This window comes from Panthera onca, chromosome C1 (assembly GCF_046562875.1).
Source record: "Panthera onca isolate mPanOnc1 chromosome C1, mPanOnc1 haplotype 2, whole genome shotgun sequence".
In the NCBI taxonomy this organism is placed as follows: domain Eukaryota; kingdom Metazoa; phylum Chordata; class Mammalia; order Carnivora; family Felidae; genus Panthera; species Panthera onca.
Window position 1 is genome coordinate 213,429,416 of NC_138346.1, and position 12,431 is coordinate 213,441,846.

General features: G+C 49.6%; 1 protein-coding gene and 1 long non-coding RNA gene across 3 annotated transcripts in view; one reads left to right on the forward strand and one right to left on the reverse strand.

The window, feature by feature from the left end:
- Window positions 1-9,654, forward strand: part of MTOR (mechanistic target of rapamycin kinase) — a 131,595-nt gene extending 121,941 nt beyond the window's left edge. For both annotated transcript variants that reach the window (XM_078452436.1, XM_060621606.2), the window contains exons 51-58: window positions 263-335; window positions 877-951; window positions 1,332-1,467; window positions 2,909-2,974; window positions 4,963-5,043; window positions 5,322-5,402; window positions 7,677-7,782; window positions 8,708-9,654. In XM_078452436.1, coding sequence (XP_078308562.1) covers window positions 263-335; window positions 877-951; window positions 1,332-1,467; window positions 2,909-2,974; window positions 4,963-5,043; window positions 5,322-5,402; window positions 7,677-7,782; window positions 8,708-8,723 — 634 coding nt within the window. In that variant the 3' untranslated portion in view covers window positions 8,724-9,654. The remainder of the gene's footprint in view (window positions 1-262; window positions 336-876; window positions 952-1,331; window positions 1,468-2,908; window positions 2,975-4,962; window positions 5,044-5,321; window positions 5,403-7,676; window positions 7,783-8,707) is intronic.
- Window positions 9,655-9,681: 27 nt separating this feature from the next.
- On the reverse strand, window positions 9,682-12,350 carry LOC132671147 (uncharacterized). The gene is made up of 2 exons (XR_009606962.2): window positions 10,901-12,350; window positions 9,682-10,821 (listed from the first exon to the last, which is right to left on the reverse strand). It is a non-coding gene; the product is annotated as an uncharacterized LOC132671147 (long non-coding RNA).
- Between the last annotated feature and the right edge of the window lie 81 nt (window positions 12,351-12,431).

Genomic DNA, 12,431 nt, shown 5'->3' on the forward strand with positions numbered 1-12,431 from the left:
TGTAAAGGGCCAGATTAGAAATAATTTAGTCTTTGCTGGCCATATGACGTCTCACAGCTACTCGTGTCTGCTATTGTAGCACAAAAGCAGCCTGAGACAGAACGTGACCAGTCAGCACGGCTGTGTCCAGTAGAACTTTGTTTACAGAAGCAGGCGGGGCTGGCTTTGGCCTGTGGACGGGGCCTGGAATATCACATCCTTGTTGATTTATTCATCAGTGCTGCTCTAGTGACCTCTCCCCGGTCTCTCTCCTGTTTCCCAGACACCCATCCAACTTAATGCTGGACCGGCTGAGCGGGAAGATCCTGCACATTGACTTCGGGGACTGCTTTGAGGTGACCGTGCGTTCTCAAACACCACATAAAGCTTTCCTTTCCAGATGACCACTTTCCCCCCTCTGACCATTCCAGCAAATTTAAGCCCCAAATGCTTATCCTGACTCCTGCCTCTCCTACCAAAGCAACAGAAAGTCAATCTAAGAAACAAAATCAGTGCTCATTGATACTTGCTGTAATTGGTCTCTGACTTCTCTGGAGGCAAGCAAGACTGTTCACACACCCTCTCAAGTGGAGGAATCCTCCTTCCCGACACAGCCTGCCGGTCAAAGGCCTGGCATGATGCACGCTTGTCCTTTTTCTTTTTTCCCCTCTATCCCTTTGTCTCTCTCTCTCTCTCTCTCTCTCTCTCTCTCTCTCTCTCTCTGTCTGTCTCTGGTTGTCTTTTAAATCCCTGTGACAAGTCCCCTCGCTAAACTCAAGCTACTTCATCTCTGCGCCCTAATTCAAATCAGTACAAAGAAAAGCCGTCTGCCTTCGCCTGGCTTCTAAAGAAAACAATTTAACCATCAGACTTGGTTTTTCTCTCTTTTCCCCACAGGTTGCTATGACCAGGGAGAAATTCCCAGAGAAGATTCCATTTAGACTAACCAGAATGCTGACCAATGCTATGGAGGTGAGTGGGCATTGGGAACGAGCTACTTTGGAATGGGGGGTGGTGTAGTCAGGACCCGCTCTGAAGACAGACTTGCTTGTTAGATCTCATCAGTTCCCTGAAGTACCTGGGTGGCTTCTGTGGTGGTTTCCTGGTATTTTCCATTGTGTTAGAAACGATCCATCTTTGAGATGCTTCACGTCAGACCTTGTCTCCTACGAGCCACAGGCCTGACCCCACCCCTTGCTCCGAACACCTTCCCATCCTGCTACATCATTAATGGCCTGTGTCTGCTTCCTAAGTGTGGAGAGCAGACCCTCTTGACTTGCTTCTGCTTGTGGGGCCTTCAGGGGTGGGGCTGGTACCAGCGACTTCTGTGGCGAATGGCTCTGGTCCTGCAGGTTACTGGTCTGGATGGCAACTACAGAATCACGTGCCACACAGTGATGGAAGTGCTTCGGGAACACAAGGATAGTGTCATGGCCGTGCTGGAAGCCTTTGTCTATGACCCCTTGCTGAACTGGAGGCTGATGGACAGTGAGTATGAGCAAATGTCTGGGAGCTGGAACCCACACCCTCCAGACAGGGAATATCTGATGTGTTCCATTTCACTGATCTTTCCCCTGCCAGCCTGGAGCCTGAGGTGTATCACTGGGCTATCGCATTGTATTTTTTTTTTTTTTTAATGTTTATTTATTTTTGAGACAGAGAGAGAGACAGAACATGAATGGGATAGGGTCAGAGAGAGGGAGACAGAATCTGAAGTAGGCTCCAGGCTCTGAGCTGTCAGCACAGAGCCCGATGCGGGGCTCGAACCCACGGACCACGAGATCATGACCTGAGCCGAAGTCGGCTGCTTAACCGACTGAGCCACCCAGGCGCCCCTATTGCATTGTATTTTTACAGAGCTGTTCTAGTGGCTGGAAATGAATTTCAAGGGGTTTTTTTTTGTTTGTTTTTCTAAGTAGAACAGAAAACACCAATCATCAATTTAAATATTAATTAAGGGGCGCCTGGGTGGCTCATTTTGTTAAGCGTCCGACTCTTGATTTCAGCTCAGGTCATACTCTGGTGATTCTTGAGATCGAGCCCCGAGTCAGGCTCTGTGTTCTCAGTGCGGAGCCTGCTTGGGATTCTCACTCTCTTTCTCTGCTCCCCATCCCCTCCCTGCCACCCCCCGCCACCCCGCTTGCTTGCTCTCTCTCTCTCTCTCCCTCAAAAATAAATAAACTTAAAAAACAAAATCCATTTAGGGGTGCCTGGGTGGCTCAGTCAGTCAAGCATCCGACTTCGGCTCAGGTCATGATCTCGCAGTTGATGAGTTTGAGCCCCACATCGGGCTGTGTGCTGACAGCTCAGAGCCTGGAGCCTGCTTCAGATTCTGGGTCTCCCTCTCTCTCTGCCCCTCCCCCTGCTCACACTGTCTCTCTCTCTCTCAAAAATAAACATTAAAAAATGTATAAAAATAAGACATCCATTATGAATGAATGAATGAATGAATGAATAAATAAATAAATAAATAAATAAATAAATAAATAAATTCAGGATAAATTAAGTACCCTAGTGATTTCTGTTTGTTTGCATTTCATACAGAGTAGCAAGCGGGCATCTTGACAGGAGACACAGGCAGTTGTGAGCCAGGGCAGCAACCTCTCCGTCTCCCCCTTGCTCCTCCTCCTTAGAAGGGGGTGACTAACACAGGTGTCTCTACCACTGCCAACAAACCCTGTTTTCACCCTCTGTTATCTGGTCCCCAGCATCCACATTCAGCTCCGTGACACAGCGCGTCCCACAGGACTGGACACCCATGCTCACGTTCCCCTGCCGACTCCTGAGGGATCCATCCTGAGTTCTCCCCAAAGCTCTAGCTTTTCGAAAAATTGTATTTTTATGGTTGTAAGAAAACATCGTCTCAACCAAATTTCTTTCAAGTGACAGTTGGAAGCACTTTTTATCCTCTCTTTATTTCTTTCCCCAGCAAATACCAAAGGCAACAAGCGGTCCCGAACAAGGACGGATTCCTACTCTGCTGGCCAGTCAGTAGGTGGGTGCATCCCATGGGAGATTGCAGATTCTGTCCCTTTTGTGCAGAGTTTGTCTCAAACAGGGTGAGCTTTGTTCTTGCCATTAGGAGGCATGATGGAAAGCGGTAATGGATGCTGAATATGAAGGAAGGAAGCATGTGTTTCCAGAGGCTCTTACCAGTGATACGGTCATGCAGAAGTTGTGTCACTGCTAAAATATCGTCTAATGGGCATTTATGTAACTTCAGAAAGTTAGTCTAGAAATACTTACTGAGCACACTTTTTTTTACTTAATGCCTCTCAGGATGGGGTGGGTACCTGAGGCTCAGAAATTTTGATCAAACTTTCCAGTCTTAATCTATCTGTAAACACAACTGAAAGTATGTCTGAATATTAGCCAGTATATGCCCTTGAATGCTGTCTGGATTGGGATAATTATTAGCCGTGTCCACGGGCCTAGAGAATTGTTAGTAGCTTAGAAATAGCAGCAGATGCGTATTCACACTGTCGTCCGAGGAAAACCACAGAAGGTGTACTCACGGGAAGTGTATTCATACTGCTGGCTGAGGACCCAGGAAGCTACTGGAAGCGTACTCACACTGCTGTCTGAGGGGCGGGGAAGCCACAGGAAACACTGCTGTCAAGAGTGGGTCCACAGAACAGGGTCCCTGGAAGATAATGCCCTTCAAGAGCCAGAACGGGGTTTGTGTGAACCTCTCAAAAGTCTTAAGAGTAAAGCGGTTTAACTTCGTTTCACCTTCCCCGTCCCTCCTCCCGTTTCCCCCATAACATCTAACAACATCCTACGTAGTTCGCACCTTGGAAATACTGTTGGGGTGTAAAAAAAGGTAAATATTCTCTACAAATACCAATGGAACATCTGCAACTTGTTACTTAGCTAAGCCAAATAATGTTTAAGGGTGCAAAAAGAGTGTGACATACAGAGATTACCTTCGAGAAGCATAGAATCACATCACAGAATCAATCAAAATACGTAGTCCACGAACTGATCAGAGAACCGTCATCCCCCCGCCCCGTGTGGTCCCACAGCTCACGGTTTGCAGTTTGGTTCAGAGGAGAGGCTGTGGGGCTGAGAGCAAGGACCCACCACTCTGAACTGCAGTGGAGAAGGGAGGTCCCGGGTCAGTGCGATTTAGGCTGGCCATTTCAGACGGGTGGGAGGGAAGAGGGTGTTCTGGGCAGGACACCGAGGTCCTGGGCTATGGTGCAGTCTGTGAACCGGTGCGGACTCTACCGCGGACACTACGACACGATTTGTGAATGATGCCGGAATTACTTGCGGTGTCTGGGATACTTTGTGCGGGTGACTGGTCTTGTCCAAAGTATGTGAGACTTTCGTGCTCAGGGTCCACCTCATTCGTACGTTATCGCGTGACTCCTCTGTGCTGCCTACGGGGAATTAGGACAGCTGGTTCCGGTGGCACCAGAGAGTGGTGGGCCCGGCTGGTGTCATGTGGCTTAAAGTGAAGCTTCATAGAAGTATTGTTACTACTCGCTTCATTTTGAAGGCCTGTGCTGTGCAAGGGCGATGTGCAAATAACCTCACACTCCTGCTTCCAGACTCTTTTCTCCTGAAGGCCACAACTGGTGGAGAGCGACCCTAAGGCCCGAGGACTTTTTCTGCCCAGAAATGGCATATAGATTCCTCCAAAGAATAACACTCGGGTCATGAGCGTGACCCAGGGAAGGCTCGTGTTTTTTATATCATCAGATTTTGTCGAGCCAAACAAGTCTTAACAGCAGGGCTTTCATTCCCGCTCCTGTTCTCTACGTCAGAACGTTTTATAAAGGCCGTTTGCTTGAAAACTCGTGTTTGGAGACGTAAGATCTTTCAAATCCATGGTGACCCTTCTTCCTCTCCTTTCCCCTCAGAGGTAGCAGGGCGAGCTTGAAAGGGGAGGCGGTGTGTGGAGAAGTAGAGCTAACACTTGAAACAGTGGTTTCTTGGTGGTGGAATGTTCTGCCAGTCGATTCTTTTTCCTCCTAGAAATTTTGGACGGTGTGGAGCTTGGGGAACCCGCGCATAAGAAAACAGGGACCACGGTGCCAGAGTCCATTCATTCCTTCAGTAAGTGCAACGTCCGAGGAACTGCACCGAGGACCGGCTCATGAAGAGCACAGCGGCTGTGTTGTGCCATGAGAGGGGCCAACAGGGCGAGGCAACAAAACTGCCTTTGAGCAGACAGCGCTCTGTGAATTCCTCTTTATATTCCGAGCACAAAGACAGACACGGGGGGAGAATTACCCAACACTTACAAAAGTGAATATTTGAGAAAAACAGGGGCATCCGTTGAGACTGTTGAGATGATCCAATCCTACTGTTACTTCTACTTTTGTGTATTCCAGTTGGAGACGGTTTGGTGAAACCAGAGGCCCTAAATAAGAAAGCTATTCAGATTATCAACCGGGTTCGAGACAAGCTCACTGGTGAGTGTGTGTGTGCGTTCGCTTAAAAGGAACATAGCATCTTGAGAGATCTCTCTGTCCTCGAGTGGGTGGTCAGCCTCTTCCCGGCGGTGTTGGCGCCTAAACTTGGACTCTGCAGCTCACTGGAGGGTCTCCGAGGCTGTATCCGTTAAGGACCCTCTCTGATTCTCTAAAGACCAATAAACCCACTGTAAGCAGACGTTAATCTCATTTTAACAGACAGAGGTGGGTACAGTCCTTTTGGGTCCAAAGTCCGCCAGATTCAGGAAAAAATTTTTCTTCTCATCCTGGCTTGACACTGGAGCAAATCTGACCACTCTCATTCACTGCCTTCCTGCACTTTGGTGGCTGTTAACGGAGTAGAGGGCGTGGAGGGAGAGAAATGCATACTTTCGAAAACGAGACGTGTCATACAGACCAGAGGGTATGATGGGGTGGGGGTGGGGGGGCAGTGGTCACAGGGACCGAAGACCCCAGCTCTGCCGCATCCTGTGTGACTCCTGGGCCTCCCTGTCTGCTCATGTAGATGACGACAGCGCCTCTCTCAGAAGGCGGCGGGGCTCAAGTGAGACATGGGATGCCAAGCCTTAGCATGAGGGGCTGGCACAGAAGTGTTGTGGTCAAGGTGTATTTATTGAGCGCCTACAAGCGCTAGATGCTGAAGAAACTGTGCTGGTAAAAGCAGCTGGATTTCCTGCCCTCGTGGGCTCAACGTCTGAAGGAGACACTGTGTCAGGTGCAAGAAAGGGCTTGGGCTGTGATGCCGGTAACGGGGAAATCTAAGTGCTGGTGTTCAGGAAAGCTTCCCTAGGCAGACAGCCCTTGAGCTAACACCCGAAAAAGGACGTAATTAGAGGCACATTGTTCTAGGTAAGGGAAACGGCACATGCAAGGGCCCCGTGGTGGGAAGGAAGCTGGCAAGAAAAATGGTCTGAAAGCCGACAAGTGTGACTGCCGCAGAGAGCGACACGGGAGGAGCACAGCGCAAAATGCTTCGCTCTGAGGGGGCTGGGGCGGGGTCACGCGGGGCCTTGCGTTTTCGTTCTCCATCCTCAGGGCAGTGGGAAGGCCCTGAGGTCTTGAAGTGGGGTGGAGAGGCGGGAATGGCCCGCTGGGTTTACCCTGGGGAATCCTGCCTGTCCTGCCATGTGGAGGCCGCATGGAGGGAGGAAGCAGGTGCCGAAGTGGCGGCCGGACAGTTGACTAGACTGAGGTGGCCTCCAGAACTTCAGGAGGCAAAATCCAAGGGACTGATGATGATGGGGCCTGAGGATGGGAGGCACCCAGGAAGCCCCGAGTCACTGGCAGCCTTCTGAGAGTGTGACAAGGCTGGCCGCCAGACCAAAGGGGTTGAAGAGGATGTGAACTTGGGGAGAGAAGCCAGGCAGGGGAGACAAGTGTCAAAAGTGTGAGAAGCTGGCTGTGCAGGGACGGGAGGGCCCCTGGCTGCAGAGGCAGTAGTTGGGCGGGAGCTCTTTGTTCTTTAATGGGCAAGAGGACCTAGTTTACAAAAGTTAAAGACAGGGAAGGAGGGCAAGTGACCGTGCGAAGCCCCCCTAGGCACCGGGAGGCCTTGGGATCCGAGTGCAGAGGAACTTCGCCTTCAGCGGGAGGAGAGGTGCCTCCAGACGGTAGCAGCAATGAGGAGAGAGCTCGTGTCCGGCAAACCCAGCGCCTCGAGCGCTGCCTGACACATCAGGGGTCCGAAACCATGAGCTCAGTGAATGAATTAACTTGTAAAGGAGGAGCCGAGGGCACGTGCTGGCGGCGAGAAGCCCGCGGTGAAAAGCCAGCTCAGCCGTCTTGAGCCCTCGGGGAGGCGGACAGGCACGTTCACCTGAGGCTTCATCGGCCGGCCACGAGTGCCTGTTCTGGTTTATGACGGAGGCAAGCCGGCCCGTGGGAGCAAAGGCTCAACAACGGAGGTTATAGGATTGAAAGGGGGAAGGGTTTCCCGTCCACTTGCCTGAAGATGGCAACAGATAAAGGAATCTCCGCAGACCCATCAGCCAGACCTGCACCACCCCAGGCCTCAGCCAACCGCAGACCTTTACCCTTACCCTCTTCACACCCAGTCTCTGTCTGGAGGAGGAGACCGGTGTGTGTTCATGTCACACGGAGGTGAATTTAAAATCCAGCCACCGCGTCGTAGCCTTCATACTCACAGGCAAGGAGAACCTGATACGGGCTGCACAGACAGGTCAGCCGACCCCGGGGCAAGGACGGAGCTGAAAAACAGGTGCACAAGAGCTGTTTTTGTTTCTCCTGTCCTAGGTCGGGACTTTTCTCATGACGAAACCCTGGATGTCCCCACTCAAGTTGAGCTGCTGATCAAGCAAGCAACATCCCATGAAAACCTGTGCCAGTGCTACATCGGCTGGTGAGTGGGCGTGCCGGAGCGCCTGTGCTAAAACCAGCCAGTGGGGCCCCGTCCTGTGCCCCAGTCCCAGAGCTGCAGAAAGCCTGGGGTGGGGGGGTTATCCATAAAGGGTAATCGTAGTGTCAGATCTCTTTAAAAGTTGGTATTCACCGTGTGGGCTCACAGTTCTAGAAAGGGAGCCACTTGAGAAACACGGGTGCCTACTTGGAAGGCAAACACCGAAATAAAATTACATTAAAAAGTGGTTTAGGGGTGCCTGGGTGGCTCAGTCGGTTGAGCGGCCGACTTCGGCTCAGGTCATGATCTCACGGTCCGTGAGTTCGAGCCCCGCGTCGGGCTCTGTGCAGACAGCTCGGAGCCTGGAGCCTGTTTCGGATTCTGTGTCTCCCTCTCTCTGACCCTCCCCATTCATGCTCTGTCTCTCTCTGTCTCAAAAATAAATAAACATTAAAAAAAAAAAAAAAATTTTTAAAAAGTGGTTTAGAAAAGTAGGTGAGTCCCCCTTTCCTTAGGGGTGGGGAGAGAGGTTCTTTTTGGATTTTTTGCTGTCAATTCAAAGATGGAGGGAAGGGCCACAGAAAAGAAGCCAGAGCAGTGACAGAGCAGGAGACGCAAAGACTAATTAATGCTCTGGGACCGTAACCTCAAGGACCACGCTGGGCTCTGCTTTGATGAATTGCCGGAGGCACGTTTGAAGATAGAAACTTGAGAGGGAGGGGGATGGCGAAGTGTCCTTCTGGGACCGTAGCAGTCATCAGCCCTTGACTGGAAATGATGAGTGTGTCCGACACAATTAGTTGTGGGAGATCTCAAGGAATGTCCCCAGGGGTTGTCAGACCTTGGTCTCTCCACTTTCAGTGTATCTGTGTAAAGGCCTGAAAAAGCCCAAATTATTAAAATATTCCTTTTGTCTCTGTCTTCTTAGGTGTCCTTTTTGGTAACCCGAGGCCCAGAAGGGCCCACAGCGTTTCTCTTGAGGCTTTTGTACTTTGGATATGCTTCCACTAAACCGCAACCATGGCCAGGAAGTTCGACTTTGTTAAATATCTTGAAATGTAAATGAAAAGAACTACTGTATATTAAACGTTGGTTTGAACCAACTTTCTAGCTGCTGTTGAAGAATATATTGTCAGAAACACAAGGCTTGATTTGGTTCCCAGGACAGTAAACACAGAAATACTACATAAATCAAGCCATTGATTTGGGGGAACAGAAGATCCATAACTTAGAAATACGGGTTTTGACTTAACTCACAAGAGAACTCATCATAAGCATTGCTGATGGAAGAACGGCCTCCTTGTCCTTCCCGATAAGGACACGGCAAACTCTGCACAGTCAGGAAGCCTCAGGCCATGGAGGACACGTGTTAGAAATCGGGAGGAGCTGACTTGGTCACTTCCACCCATCCCGTTACCTCACTGGTCCGCGGACGGCAACAACATTTGTAAGATGGGCCAAAATGGGTGGCAAGCGCCTGTCTTCTGCCTCACTCGTGATGCCGCGACTTGACTCACTTCAATCCAAGGCCCCAGTGCTAGGAGGGGAGTTTCTTCCAGTCGCTGGGTGGCCTTAGCTGAGCAAATGCACAGAGATCGTGGTGCGGTAGGGTGGCCCACAGTGGCCTTCCCCAGCACGGTTTTGGGATGTTGTCAGTGAAGTCCGAACGCTCTGTGTTTACAGCAAGGGCTTGGAAATAGAAATGCCGTCGTGGAGGTGCTCAACACAGAGAGGGAAGGTCTGGTACCCGCTGGGAATTCTGAGCAAAGGAAATATTAAAGTAAATGCACAAAGTATCAAGTGTAGCCATTCTAGACACCATGTTGTATCTGAATAATTTTTGTGCCAATAAACGACATCAGAATTTTAAAAACATGTAGGAGTGTCTTTTCATAATTACAAGTTCATAAAGGAAGCGGGTAGTCCTCCAATAGTCAGCATTATGCACGTGGCACTATGGACTATGCAGGATGTGGGATCTTCGTGACATGGTCCCCTTCCTTGGGATGTTCACGGGCCAGACAAGGCGGGGCCAGCATCGTGTAGGAGTGGACTGGTAACTCCCGCCAAGCTAAGTGGGGAGAAGAATCACATCCAGGGTGTGAGCCTCTGCTGGGGGCACTAATTCCACCGGGTGAGCCAGGAAAGCCTCATGGAGAGGGGACATCCGCCATGGGTTTTAAAGGATAAGTGGGAGCTTATCAGATGAAGCAAGTGGAGACATTCTGCGGAAAAGCGGTCTGAAAGTACGTATCATGCAGGAATGGCAAGTGTGAACTTGAACTGTATTGAATTGCAAGTCTTAGACCATTTTTGATATGTAAAACGGCAGTTTCACACAGTCGGACCTCATAGTTCAGCACATCTGGCTGAGTGGTCACTGGAGAACAAAAGGAATAATAGCAACTAAAAGGAGGCTAAAAGGTAGAGTGTGGGGCAGACCGTGGCCTGCCTCACAATTCAACAGCAAGGAGTTTGAACCCGACACTGAGAACAACAGGGAACCATGTGAAGTTCTAAAACAGAAGTAGAATCTGAGTAGTGTTTAAAACAGATCAGGGCGCATGGCTGGCTAAGTTGGTAGAGCATCCGCCTCTTGATCTCAGGGTCATGAGCTCCAGCCCCACATTGGGCGTGAAGCCTACTTAAAAAATAAAAAATAAAACATAACCAGTGTCAAACGGGTAAAGAGAAAACTAGAAGCCACAGGACCTATTAAAGAGGCGTACAATAATGGGAAGGAGAGACCTCTACGTGGAGCTGCCAAGTACTATATAGAGAGTCCTCTAGAGAGAGCATGCCTAAGGAGTTCTTCCGAAGAACAGCATTTTCAGTTCAAGTAAATTTCCCATTTCTAAATTCCCATGGGCCGCAGCTACCCAGTTTGAAATACTGAGTCATAAACGCTGTTCAGAGAACTTGTATTAGGGAAAGCATGAGAATTGCAAGGCCAGGAGCCATTTCTTGTAAGACTTTGTATCCCCCAAACCTGCCAGAGACCTGGACCACAGTGGTGCTCCGTACATGTTTGTTGGAGGACTCCTGTATTAAAAGCAAAGATGAGTTTAAATATTGATACTATTTTAACCCCCCCCCCCCCCCCAGTTAGAAAGTCTCATACCTGTCTTAGATTTTTCTATAGTCCCTCTACGCCACGCGTCAACTATTCTGCTCCAGAAAATACGGGCACCATAACTTTCTTGGTTCTACGTGAAATCACTATCAGGGACTACAGTGACATTACCATTTCTGTGAAAGATAAAGGGTATGGGAATGAATGGACTCGGGAAAATGGTGGCTATCAATGGAAAAGACATACTCTGGACATGAGTCACCAGGATTAAGATCTTTAGTGAATCTAACGGGTTTCAGGTTGTATCTAGACAAAAACTTCCAACTCTGTTGAGATGAATGACCCAAGGAAGGTGAGCTGATGGAAACCTTTAAGGACAGTCGTAATTAACCCATCCATCCCTGATGGCTTCACGTAACCCTGTGTGAAGGGAGGCATGTAGCAAAGGACTTTCAGGATCCCTGCAAGCCCTGGTACCTTTCTATAGGTTAGGTCTTAAAACTCTGGGAGGCATGTAAAGTAGTTTGAAAGAACTAAGGCTGTGGCGTCAAATTACCTAGTTTCAAATCTCAACTCCACCTCAAACTACCTTTGTGCAGTTATTCAATCTATGCTTGCTTCCTCCTCGGACGGTATGGAGAATAGTATGATCTAGCCCATAAGGTTGTTTTGAGGACGAGATAATACATGTAAAGCGCACAGCACAGCCTGAAATGTGGTATTAGGTTGAGCCACACGGAATAAGTGCTCGAAAATATTTGTTGTTAAAATGACCCAGGCTAGGTCTTTGTTCTGCCAGGGTACCCTGCCAGTGGGGAGGGGGGAGAGTGAAAACGAGTGTTCTCTTAATAGGATATTCCTGTTAATAGGACAGTCTGAATAATGGGATCTGTTAACGTTTACTGAACATTTACTAAGCCAAATGAATTGTTAAAGGTGTGCCACCCCTGAACTTAGGAGAAAGGCTACACCCCACTAACCTTCCGAACCATCTCCTGGGCTGCCAAAACTGCCTCCCTCAGAAAAAAAGCCCTTCTTCCCAGGTTCACTTAACAAATGTGTGAGTTCCCCATATGTGCCTCAGCAAGAGTGCTTCCAGCGGTGTAGATGGGGAGGAATGACTGATTGGAGGAGGTCAAGAGAGTTGGAGGGCCCGCCCGTGTGGCAGGAAAACGCCTTCTCCAACAGTTTACCTAAAAAGGGCAAGAGAAACGTGACGGCTGTTGGAAGGAGGTGTGCGGCGATGTTTTGTGTCTCTGTCGCAGGGATGCCAGCACACGTGTAGGCCGTTAGGAATGAGAAAGGGCATCATTACAAGGAAGCCTGGGTGGCTCACAGTTGTGCGGAGAAAGGGCATCATTACAGGAGACACGACCAAGCGGGTGAAGCGGGCACGGGACGAGCTTGCGAGGAGCTGGCCTTAAATGAGGATACTTGGATCCCCCGGGTCCCACCGTAAAACACAAGGTTATCAAGAAGATACGATAAGAGGTTAAAGAGAAAATGTAAACTCCCCGGCCGCGGCGCTCAGGGACGGAAAGCAACTCACACTCCCAGCCAGCACGTCCCCCGAGAAGAC